The sequence below is a fragment of the Puma concolor genome, chromosome A2 (assembly GCF_028749965.1).
Source record: "Puma concolor isolate L17-30 chromosome A2, mPumCon1.1.hap2, whole genome shotgun sequence".
NCBI classification, from domain to species: domain Eukaryota; kingdom Metazoa; phylum Chordata; class Mammalia; order Carnivora; family Felidae; genus Puma; species Puma concolor.
Window position 1 is genome coordinate 17,201,378 of NC_141668.1, and position 12,062 is coordinate 17,213,439.

The 12,062-nt window shown below is 40.6% G+C and overlaps 1 protein-coding gene across 8 annotated transcripts in view; it reads left to right on the plus strand.

The window, feature by feature from the left end:
• Positions 1–12,062, plus strand: part of DGKI (diacylglycerol kinase iota) — a 441,829-nt gene that overhangs the window by 355,378 nt on the left and 74,389 nt on the right. For all 8 annotated transcript variants that reach the window (XM_086689190.1, XM_086689223.1, XM_086689216.1 and 5 more), the window contains 4 exons: positions 1,907–1,976; positions 4,051–4,091; positions 5,009–5,136; positions 7,181–7,303. In XM_086689190.1, the coding sequence (XP_086545316.1) occupies positions 1,907–1,976; positions 4,051–4,091; positions 5,009–5,136; positions 7,181–7,303 (362 nt within the window). The remainder of the gene's footprint in view (positions 1–1,906; positions 1,977–4,050; positions 4,092–5,008; positions 5,137–7,180; positions 7,304–12,062) is intronic.

Here is a 12,062-nt window from a genome sequence, read left to right on the forward strand (position 1 = left end):
CAGGCTTTGCCTGAGGATCAAGTGAGGCCTCAGGGACTGTTGGTCAAAACCCCAAGGAAATCAATGCAACCTCCGATTGGTTCTCTTATTGTCCCTCTTACATTATCCCCATTTCCTTCTCCTGCCCCGCTCAGTGCACACCAGATCATCCACACCCAGCTGCACCCCAGGGATGCTCCCTATATTGGAGCATCTCAAATCCTAATGTGGGTCAAACTCCCAATGCCTTCTCCACAGAGATCTAGCCTCCCTCCTCATTTGTCCTCTTTCTGTCAGTGATTTCAATTTCATGATGAGCCAGGGATAGAATGCTCCAAATCATGTATTGTAAACTAGAATGTGCTTTTTATTTTTAAATTATCATTGACAAGAGTTTCTCTTAGAGGAGATTTTTAGTGTTTGAAAGTTTGGAATCATAAAGAGATAATCCCTTCTGCTTTCAATCTGCCAGTTCCCTAGTCTGTTCCTCTGTGATGTGGCCTTAATTCCTTGTAAGAAATAAAAGCTTCAGAGATATTCAGAAGCTTGGGAACTGACAGTAGTATTAAATCAGGAAGGATGCTAGCCCTGGTGATCTCTTGGAAGGGCAGCTTTCAAAGAATGTCTCATCAGAAGCTAGCCTTCTAGAGATTGGGCCAAAATGGTTAAGAGATAGCTGGAGGCAGGAGTTACTAAAAGCCTGAGTCAGGAGTTTGGCAGGGCAAGGAAGGAAAGATTAATTTTCAAAAGCTATAACAGGATCATTTAAAGGAATTTGTTTTGGAGAGGGGGAACCATTGAAAGAAAAGTTAGTGAATTTCTGGGTAGCGGAGAGGGTTTCATTAAGAATACAGAACTAAGTTCGAAAGGAAAGAAGAAGGTAATCTGGAGAGTAGATGAAGTGGTTAGCTTTGAACAGGAAAAAAATCTTTTTGTCTAAGCCTAGAGGGAAGAATATGGTTCTCAGATGGCTTTGAGATCACACATGAGAGGGAGGGAGGACCAGGCATCTGAGAAAGCGAGAAAGCTAGAGAATGCCAAGGTGGATGAGTATGTCGTTGGCTAAGTCAGTGTTGGACAGATGATATTGTCATCAGCCAGCCTGGTAAAACTTTTTTCCTCCTTGTCCACTACTCTGCAGGTTCAGTGGGATAAGGCTGAGGTAATAATGGCCTCAACATATGCATTGATTTTCTTTGCTTTCATGCAGACAAATTGTCCTGTGTTATAGATGCTACTCTAGTTACAAGGAGATTCAATACTGCATATGGATGGCCTCTTGTGTTTCTTAGATGCTATAAGTCCATTCTCACCAGGAGATGAGGCTCAATTCTTTCCCATTTTGTTACACGCGTAACCCAAGTGTAAATGGCAGCCAGCTGCCGCTAGCTCCTCAGTTTCACAAAGGGAAAGAAATTCCCTAAAGGAGGTAAATGTCCCCAGTTATATCACTTACGGATGCTTAACAGAACAGTTGAAAACTTCTTGCATGGTTTTTAAAATGGTTTTGATGTTTATTTTTGAGAGAGAGACAGAGACAGAACACGAATGGGGGAGAAGCAGAGAGAGAGACACACACAGAATCCAAAGCAGGCTCCAGGCTCCGAGCTGCTAGCACAGAGCCTGACGCGGGGCTCGAACCCACGAACCGTGAGATCATGACCTGAGCTGAAGTCGGATGCTTAACCGACTGAGCCACCCAGGCGCCCCTTCCTGGATGTTTAATGTGAGAGTTGTTTTAAAGGTTCTATTGAAGTAATTTATTTCAAAGCAGAGCCTCTCTTTCTAGTAAAAATATGATTTGGTCTCTCACCAGTATTTGGTTTAGGACAGGATGCTCACTCCTACAAGTAGTTGATATGATACAGTGGTTAAATCCCTCAGGTTATTCATATGGAGTCAGGAGGATATATGTGTCTCTTTCCAGGACCACGAAACCTCCTTTCCCAGGGCACTCTCAGCCCAGAGACTTTCCCCGCGGTGGTGCTTTCTAGATGGTGAGTGTTTCTATATTTCATGGAGTGGTGGGATGGTGGAAGCAGCAGGACAATGCGTTGATAGATGGAGTGGATGGGCCCTAGTTTTCCAAGGGATTATTCAGAAACCCTTCACGTGGCCCTACAGGGTTGGCATTTGCATCCCAAACGATGTGTTGCCACACACTTTCCTGAAGTCATTTTTCTCAAAGAAAATTGGTGAGCTTGGGCTGAACTTCACAGCACCAAATTTCCCTCTCAGTGCACCTCCCCCCCCGCCTTTTTCCAAAAAGATGTTGAATGCTTATCTTAAATTCAGACCAGTAGATGGATCCAGTACATAGGTACTAATTCCTCTGTTGTTTGCTTATGGTGGAACTTCCATATATTTTCATTAGCCATCATTTCAGTAAGATGTATACATTTTTACAAAAATGTAGAAATTCTCTGTTCCATTCAGATCTGTGCCTCTGAGCATGACCTATTGAATGCATAATATTTTCGTTATTTTCCGATCAGTTAATGGGTCCATTTTACATCGCAAGCATCACTTACTCCCTAGATGCTGCTTAACCCTGCTTTTCTATCCAGTTACCCGTATAACAGTACACTTCCTGCTTACAGCGTATCTACTACTCAGTATCTCTCTTGTCTGCGTGGACATGTGTTTTTCACTGTAGACATTTCTTTAGTTGATCTGTATATGCATCAGAGAGGATATAAATGTGGACAAGAGTGTGACAGGGTGTGTGAGTGATCTAACCCGTGTGAAGCATGACATAGGTTTTCATTAATAGCTTGTCAGCTGCCTCTGAAGATAATTTCTACTACTTCTCCTCCAGCTCCTTTATTCCCTTGTGATGAGAAGCACAATCATTTGTTTTTCCTGAATCTACAAACAACTTATATTTGAGAAAATTTTTGAAAATGTCTGTGAATTGTTCTATATCCAGTCTATTCCATATACATTCTTAGATGAAATTGTAAGTGTGGGTGGTAGTGTTAACCCAGATATTAGTTAAATTCCATAGATAAAAATCCTTTAAAAAGTGATCACATTCATGGTTGCAAAGAACAAAGTAAAGCAAGTCTTTCTCAGATAGATTTTACTCCCATGTTGCTTTTAAGGGGCAGCAACCATGATTATCTTGTTTCTTAGCTCATTTCCTTTGGAGAGAAGCTACTCATTAAATATTTATGATTTTTGAATGGTTATTTGCATTTTGAGTTATTCCCTTGAGTACTATGTACTTTGTAGAAAATCTATTTGTAATATATAGAATCTGTTAGATAGATTTCGGTGAGGAGGAACATAATTCTTCGGAGTATTAAGAATAATCAGAATAGTTTCTAGAAACCCAAAGTTTGCAAGTTTTTCCCTCAAACCACAGATGCAGCCCAGTCCCTTTTAGGAATGGTTAAATAATTATTTTTACTGTTTTGGCTTTCTTTAGACATGGCTTAGGGGACTCGGTCTTGAAGTGAAATGAATCCTTTAATACCAGATGTGGTCCCTGGCTCAGCATCTTCAAGATTTTTTTTCAAAATGAGAACCACTTCCTTGGAAAGTCTGGCTACTGAACATTTTTCCCCCCTAACTTCATTTACTTAATAAATACGTACCAAGTCTCAGCTCTGTTTAAGGTCTTGTGCTAATGTCTGGAGACATAAAAAAGTCAATGAAACACAGACCTTTAAAGAGGCAGATATCTCATAGTTATTTGTGAAGATAGATAGTTTCTGTAAGAAGTATAAACACAATGTAAATATGCATAAAGGCAGGAACAAAGAATTCTGTCTGGGGTAGGGAGGATGGGATTGAGGAATGTTTCACAGAGGAGGCAGCACATAAATTGGTCCTTAAGAGACAAGTAAGATTAGCGGCGGGGGAAGAGGGGAGGAGACAGAACGGGGGAAGGGCATAGCAGTAGCAGACAGGGAAATCCTAAGTTTTTCTAAATAGATTTAGGAACTGGCTGGTGGTCCGGCATGGTTGGAATATAAAGCTTTTGAGTGGCATACTGGCAGAGAAGGTTGTACATCTGATGCCAGGTCACAGGACTCTGAATGCTGTGTACATTTTTTTTTTTTCTAGCAACTTCTGCTGATCGCTTTTACCGAATAGACAGATCTCAGGTAAGCTTTCTTGAGCCTATCTGTGAAAGCGAAAAACTCCCACATAAATATACTTTATTGGTGGCTAATCTTAGAATTTTTTATAATGTAAACACTAAAACATTTACAAATCCTGGAATGGTACTCATGGACTGAGCTATGAGCTTTTTATTTGTCTTCACACGTTTTGTGATTTGTGGACTCAAGATGATGTTGCTTGACCTTGCGAATGAGTACAGTAAATAACTAGGCTTGTAGATACTATCACCAGCCTGCACTCCAAATTTTCTCTCACACAGCTACTTTTACTACTTCCTAGCCCAATTTTATGGCATTTTAAATTTATTTTAGTTAGCAAGCTTGACACCTCAAGTGTATGTTCATGCTACCTACTTGGAGCTCATCAATTCCCAGAGTTCCATAATGAGACAAAAAAATGCTCGTGCCCAATGATAATAAGTGTTCCCACTGTCCAAATTCTCCTGAAAAAATAGAAGAAGAAGAAAATACGGTATGGAATCCAGTGATACAATCAGTTGTTAATCATGCCACTTGGCTTTGGCCAGGTCCTGGGGATCCAGGTTCAGCTCATTGCACAACTCATGCTGGACCAAGCTGCATGTGGGGTGTTGCTTCTTTGATGATGTTTGGGAAGAAGAGGCAAGACCATCCTTGGTGGTACCTGACAGGATCCTGGTCAAGTAGGAACCCCAAACCAAGAGGGATTCAGCTCTTCCCCTCACCAGCCTCTTGCTACAGTGTTGCTTCAGGGACGGATGTCCGCTGATTGGACCTCTGAAAACACAGTGTGGTCGTTTGATATGTCATAGACTTCCATTATATCCTCAAGACCAAGAATGCTTTGTTCTGTTACTTATCAGATGACAGGTTTGAGTGTCCTGTCCATCATCTGACAGACTTCTTTTTTCTTGCCTAAGGAACATTTGCACTTTGTGATGGAGATTTCCCAAGATGAGATTTTTATTCTGGACCCCGATATGGTATTGTCACAGCAGGCAGGGACACCTCCCGGAATGCCTGACCTGGTGGTGGAGCAAGCCTCAGGGTGAGTGTGCTGCTTCTTTGGCGATGTGATGGTGAGGGGAGGCTGGCCACAGGGTGGCATCCGTGTCTGACTTGGCTTTGCACTTGACATGTCTAATGACCTCAAACTATTTTAAAACAGAGGTTTTCTTGTTGGGTTTCATTAGAGTGTTCCATGGCTGGTCTGTATCATGCATAGCTGTGTAGAACTACCCTTGCCCACCACAATTTGCACCATGTTTGAGCCTTCTTTATTCACCACATGCACACTTTTTGCCAAACTATGAAATACTAGTATTTGCATTTCTGTGCATACATCTATAATGCTTGTATGATCCAAATGAAAACGGGCGCAGGTGGTTTGACGGTTATTTTTCTCCTCCGCCTCTTCCTCCTCCCCCTTTTTTGGGCTATATCCAGGCAGCCTGAGGCCTATCGATTGTATAACAATAGCTATGATACATGAGGCACTTACTATGAGCCACATGCTGTCCTCAATGCCTTTCTTAAATCCCTACCACCACTTTATAGTGACCTAATCATCAGAAGGACTCTGTGCTTATTTCCCGATCTGTAAAATGGAAATAAAACCTGCTCATAGAATTGTTTGAAAATTAAATAAGTTGATACATGTGAAGTATTGAGGATGGTTCTTGAAACTTGGTAGACACTCATTAAATATGATGTTATTGAAATAATCGTCATCATCACCGTCATGCCACAATGCCCTGCAGATCTGGTACTATTATTATCCTAAACCCTTAGATAACAAAATTGAGGCTTAGAGGGTTTTTGTAACTTTGCCCGTATTGCACAGAAAATAAATGGCAAAATTGAGATTGGGTCACAGGTTTTATTGCTAACGTGCATGCATGGAACCACCAAGATATTGTTAATATTTCTAGCGTACTTCAGCAATTCCAAAATATTTATTTATAGAGCTCTTTATGTGCCAGTACTAGTAGAAGCACGTAGGAAACAACAGAGCAGAAATAAAAATTTGAAAAATCTCTGCCCTTGCAAAGAATGAACTTCAACAACGTGCTGGTACATGGAGGCCAAATAGTTAAAATAAGAATTTCCCTGGAAAGCACACACACATGCACTCAAATAGCATTTGCATGTTGTACACACACACACACACACACACACACACATATATATAAGATGCTTAATAAGCAGACAAGTTACTCCCCTGCACTAATTCATTTGACCATTGCTGTTATTTCTGAGTATCGTCCAGTCTGCCAGGGGCAGCTGATACCAGTGGGATGTATCAAGTCAAGAGAAGACAGAAGTGGCAGGAGAGGGCAGATGTACAGCCGTGTTAGGAAGCCAGAGCCAGTGGTATCAGATACACGTCCCTGGGTGTCCCACAAGGGGCTAGAGATGCCCATCTCCACGGTGCCTGTACTGTAAATCCAGCCTGTCAGCTGTGGGGAAAGCAAGTGAGGAGATGCTGGGTCCTCCTGCAGTAGCAGTGGGCACTATAGTTTAGGTGTCCTCTCATCCACCCGTCCTGATCTAGGCCACAGTCTTCAGTCTGGTAGAGTGAACCAATTCTGCCATGCCCACCCCGGTCTTGGCCTTCTCAGTCATTCTCTCAATGTCAGATAACGGCCGAAAGAAATGGCTTAGTCCTCGGCTGGGCCTCTCTGTTAGCCTTACCTCCAAAAACAAAGGAGCCTGAAAATCCACCAGAACTTGAATCAGTGTTGCCCTTCCGGAAATGAACTAGGACAGGAAAGCCGTGAAACAGGGTGGGCTTTGTTCTTTCCTAATTTGCATTTCTACATCAGGCTCTATTTTTTCTTCTTTGACGTCACATTTAAAATTCCTTATTCTTGAAATGCAATTTTCTCGTCTGTAAAGAGGGCAGAAACATACAGAATAGTTCAAGACAGTTGAGAAAATGAAATAATAGATGTGAAGAAGTAACTAGTAAATACCCAATCAAGAGGCCTCTCCCATCTCCTGTTGAGAGGAGAATCCTCTTGAGGAAGAGCAGAGCGAATCCTGTGGCTGAGTTTGAGTGCCTAAATGCCTGGTGCCCTTCTTCCCCCCAGAGTGGCAGACTGGTGGAACCCTGCCCTACGGAAACGCATGCTGAGCGACAGCGGGCTGGGAATGATTACTCCGCATTATGAAGACTCAGATTTGAGGGACCTCAGCCACTCCCGTGTGCTACAGTAAGGGCTCTCTCTCCTTTCTTTCCCTGCGCGCCCCTGTGATGGCTGGGAGGGATTACTGGCTGTCTCAACAGTGGCAACTGTTCTCTTTTCCTTGGTGCTTCTCCTGTCCCCGGTGGCAACCTGTGCTCCCACCTTTAGTCACTTTGCTGACTTGTCCCAACCCCAAGCTCCCGGTGGAGCTTCACTTCCCGTTTCTGTAGCTCCTGAGCCACACTGAGACCTGGCACGTGTGTCTATAAATACTATGAACCTCACCAGTGTTTGCTTTACTGCAGTCCGGGGTGTACTAGGTGTTCCTGTGTTTGCACGTCACGAAGACATGCATGAGAGAGATCATGAGCAGATTGGAAGTGGTGTATACGTTCTTCACTTGTGTGAACGGTTCCACTTGCTGTGATGACGCTCATTCGTTTGTCTCCAGTCCTGAGCCTCTGGAGGTGTGCTCTGTGTAGCATAGCCAGGTGGTTGTGTTGGCCAACGTGGAGCTGCTCAAGGTTGTGGTTTCAGAGTCTCTGGGCAAACGATGCAGCATTTGTTCATAGATGAGAGTGGTAGGTGTGCTTTCTTCTGGGGTCTCATCACGGCCAGAAAGGAGGGTGACTGTTGGAGTTTTGCGACAGTGTTGGCACATTTATGTCTGGGGAGGCTTTTCTCCCTGTCTTACCTCCTTGCAGGAAGAGATTAACGGACACAGTCTTTCACGCCTCAGGACAGTCACTTACCTCAGGGGTTATGCGAATTTGCTGCAATTCATGATTAGGCCGGTTTCCAATCCTATCCAAGATCCTAATTGAATAGGGACAATGGCCGTGTTACCATGTAGTCTTACAAACATTTTTACCAAGTAAAGAGAGTAAGATTCTTAGAAGCCTAGGGTTCAGTGAAGAGGGATTGTTTCTGAAGGAAGACCGCAACCATTTTGGTATGACACAGAGGGAAAAAAGTGAGAAATCTGGAACTAATTACTTCATTGGTGAAGGTTCTACTCAGACATCCCAGGGGCAAAAGGCGACTCCATTTTCATTGCTTCTCTGTACTACCTCTTTTGTTGTGTGAAGAGCAGAAAGGAAAACATGAATCACTACGGATTTTCCTTTTTAATCAAACCATATAGTTAGGTTTTGATCGCATTTTAATTGCTTACAACTCAGCGTATTTTTCCATTTCTTTTTTATATGGAATTGAGGCTTGCGAACCACAATGAGTCAGCTATCCATTGATGGCGAAAAACGTGGCCATGTAGCTGCAGGCAGATTTATTTGAAAATTAGAGGTTATTTAGCCACAGAAATAGAAACTGTGCCTCGACAAACCAGATGAATATCGTAGTTGTTCTTATATACAGGCTGTTTCCAAAAAAGTAGAGTATGTACTCACTCTCACTTGGGTTTCCTATACCCTGATTTTTCTATATGGAATATATTAAACTATGTATCTTGATATGTGAAGTGATTGTTCCTAAGGTAGTAAATGTTCTTCCCAAATCAAAAATAAACGTACCACTTTATATAATAGCCAAGTTCTTAAAGCCCTGTACAAAAGTCAACTCTTATTCGTTATTCGGGTTATAGTATCCTTTCAGAGATTTCTCTTAATTTTTTTATTGATCTTCACTTGGCTGCTGCCATTTGTTCTGGTCGTTTATGTGACCTGGGCTCTCCAGTGCACGAGAGCAGCTAACTACATTTTTTTTTTTTCTGCCGAATCACCCGGAAAGCAAAGCCATATTCAAACACTCACCCCTAGCCTTTGAGTCTGTCTAACTGAACCTCCAGATATGGAGCAGACACAAGTTATCACTCCTGGGTTCCCTGTGCATCTCTGACTCAGAGAATATAGGAGTATAACAAAAATGGTTGTTTTAAATCACTAAAAAAAAGGTAAATCCTGTACCCTACCCGATTTTGCCTATTCATTCTTCAAATTTTTTGTTATTCTTATGTCCATTAATTCCTTAGGAAGAACATCTCTTTATTTCCTTCATAGATCATCTCTGATGCAAAGAAGTATAATTGCAGTTATAGAATAATTCAATTATATAATACATAGATATTATATACCATGTTAGTAACAGTTGGTATTGGTAGAATGTCTTCCTCTTGCTTTGTGCCACAGCTAAATTATCTTCAATTCTTTTTTTAAAAGTTTATTTATTTATTTTGAAAGACAGAGAGTGTTAGAGAGGGGCAGACAGAGGTAGAGAGAGAATCCCAAGCAGGCTCTATGTTGTCAGCGTAGAGCCCAATGCGGGGTTCTAGCTCACGAACCCTGAGATCATGACCTGAGCCCAAATCAGGAGTCAGATGCTCAAGGACTGAGTCACCTGGGGGCCCCTGTCTTTAGTTCTTCTAATGCCTTTTACATCTTACCATTGTTTAACAGATAAGTAAACTGAGGCTTAAGGAGATTAAAAGATTCATCTTGGTGGGGCACCTGGATGGCTCAGGCCTTTGAGTGTGGAAGTTGAATGGAAATTGTGGTTTAAGTCAGGTTGGCTAGACTTCTGACTTCATGCTTTTTCTGACCATACTATACTATCTTCCCCAAGGGCTGGTGCAGAGGCATTGCGCCCAGAGCCCCGTGGCCCAAGAAAGGTTTATTTTGGTCTCTACATATGCAAATATACATAGGCAAATAGTCTCCCTATTTAGAGTTTTCACTTTATATGTATTATTATATATATATTTATATTATTATATGTATTTAGCTCAAATTAACCCAGAAGTAAATATGGTTGAGAATGAATTTTAAAGCAATTTTATTGCATTTATTTATTTATTTATTCATTTAATATAAGGAGATTCTTTTAAAAAATTTTTTTAAATGTTTATTTTATTTATTTATTTATTTTTTGAGAGAGAGAGAAACAGAGCACAAGCAGGGGAGGGGCAGAGAGAGACAGAAACACAGAATTGGATGCAGGCTTCAGACTCTGAGCTGTCAGCACAGAGCCCGACATGGGGCTCAAATTTGTGAGCGGTGAGATCCTGACCTGAGCCAAGGTCAGATGCTTAACTGACTGAGCCACCCAGGTGCCCCTGTTTTATTGCTTTTAAAAAAGATTGCAATTTTAAAAAATGACAGACTTACATTTAAAAAATAATTAAATATATATTACATTTGCCTCAGTCTAAATAAGTATAAAAATTATATGAAAGGTACTCATGTGCCAAAGAGCCTGAAATGTTATGTTGTTGTATGTTATTATTTTCATTAGGTCTTTCAGCCCACAAACAATATACAGTAGCATCAAGGCATATATTGTTTTATGGACTTCTTTGTTTGTATTATCTTTTCACTTTTCATTACCTGTATTTTACAATGCATACACTTTTCACACTTGCCATTTCATTCAATGTCCTATTTTTAAACTTTGTTCATATTGATACATGTGGTTTTTGATTAACTTTATTTAATATAGAATACTGCATCATGAATATCCCAAAACTTATTTCTCCATTTTGGTAGTGATTTCTAATATTTTATTATTTAAACAATGCAGTGAATATCCTGCAGCATGTGTCCTGTGTGGCAGGGTGTATGTATATATGCAGTTTCGACTTGGCTTGATGTTTCCATGAAGAATATTAAAAATAAGTATGTAAAAAAAGTCCTGAGGAATTATTGTAATATTTTGGGTACAACTGACATCTGTTGCTTTCATCTTTGAAGCCCCAGTCAGCTCGGAGCTAGGAAAAGTCCAAATTTAACATCGTGTTCACAATATTAAAAAACCCACTATGTAAATAAATCAAAAGGGAAATTTTAAATGCTTAGAACTGAAAATGCTATCAAGAGTTTGCAGAAACAACTAAAGCCTTAGTCACAGAGTGATTTATGACTCTAAATTCACTTATCGAAGGAAAAAATGATTCATACAAATAAAGCATTCAGTTTGATAAACTGAATCCCAGAATAGAAAACAAAGAAACAAGGGGGAAGAATAATAATAAAGACAAAAATGAATGACAAGGAGAATGGAACAAAGAAATGATTAACCAAGACTAAAATGTTATAATATCGATTCTTTAAAAAGGTAGAGAAGAGACAAAATTCTGAGAAGACTGACTTTAAAAATAATAAGTATGGAAAACTGGAAGGAATGTAACTATATGCTTTCTCAGCTCATTCTTCCTCAGGGACACCCAGTCTGCACCTGCTCAAGGTGACCCTCTCCCCTCCACCCTCCAAATGGCCCACCCCCCGGGATCTCCTTAGAGTTGTCTCGTAGTTTTAACTTTGGTTTCTAAGATCCATCAACCTCCCTCCTACTTCAGGGAGAGTGAGATGGAATGGACAAATAGAATGAACTAGATTTTTATTATTACTGGAACTGGTTACATTTATATTATAATTCCATTAAGAAACACCTTATACATTTTTAAAGAAGGGGTGTGTGTGTGTGTGTGTGTGTGTGTGTGTGTGTGTGTTGTCCACTTATACACAGGTCCCTTAGGAGAGACTATAATTACAAACAAGTATGTACAACACATATAGGGTCTTCAAAACCTATGAACATAGTCAAAAACAATCTTTAAGAACCAATTTTGAGATAAATTGGTGAGAGGTGGTTGACCACATTATTATTTCTTGAACTGCAATGAATTTGTCTTTAAGTTCAAAAAATGTTTTCAGTGTCTAAGAAAGCTCTACTTAAAATAACATGATCCTGGAAATACTTTTGCTCTTATCATTAATTATACCACCACAACTAGTGACAAGGCTATTTTTCATTTTGGCAGATTTGTAAGGAAGGA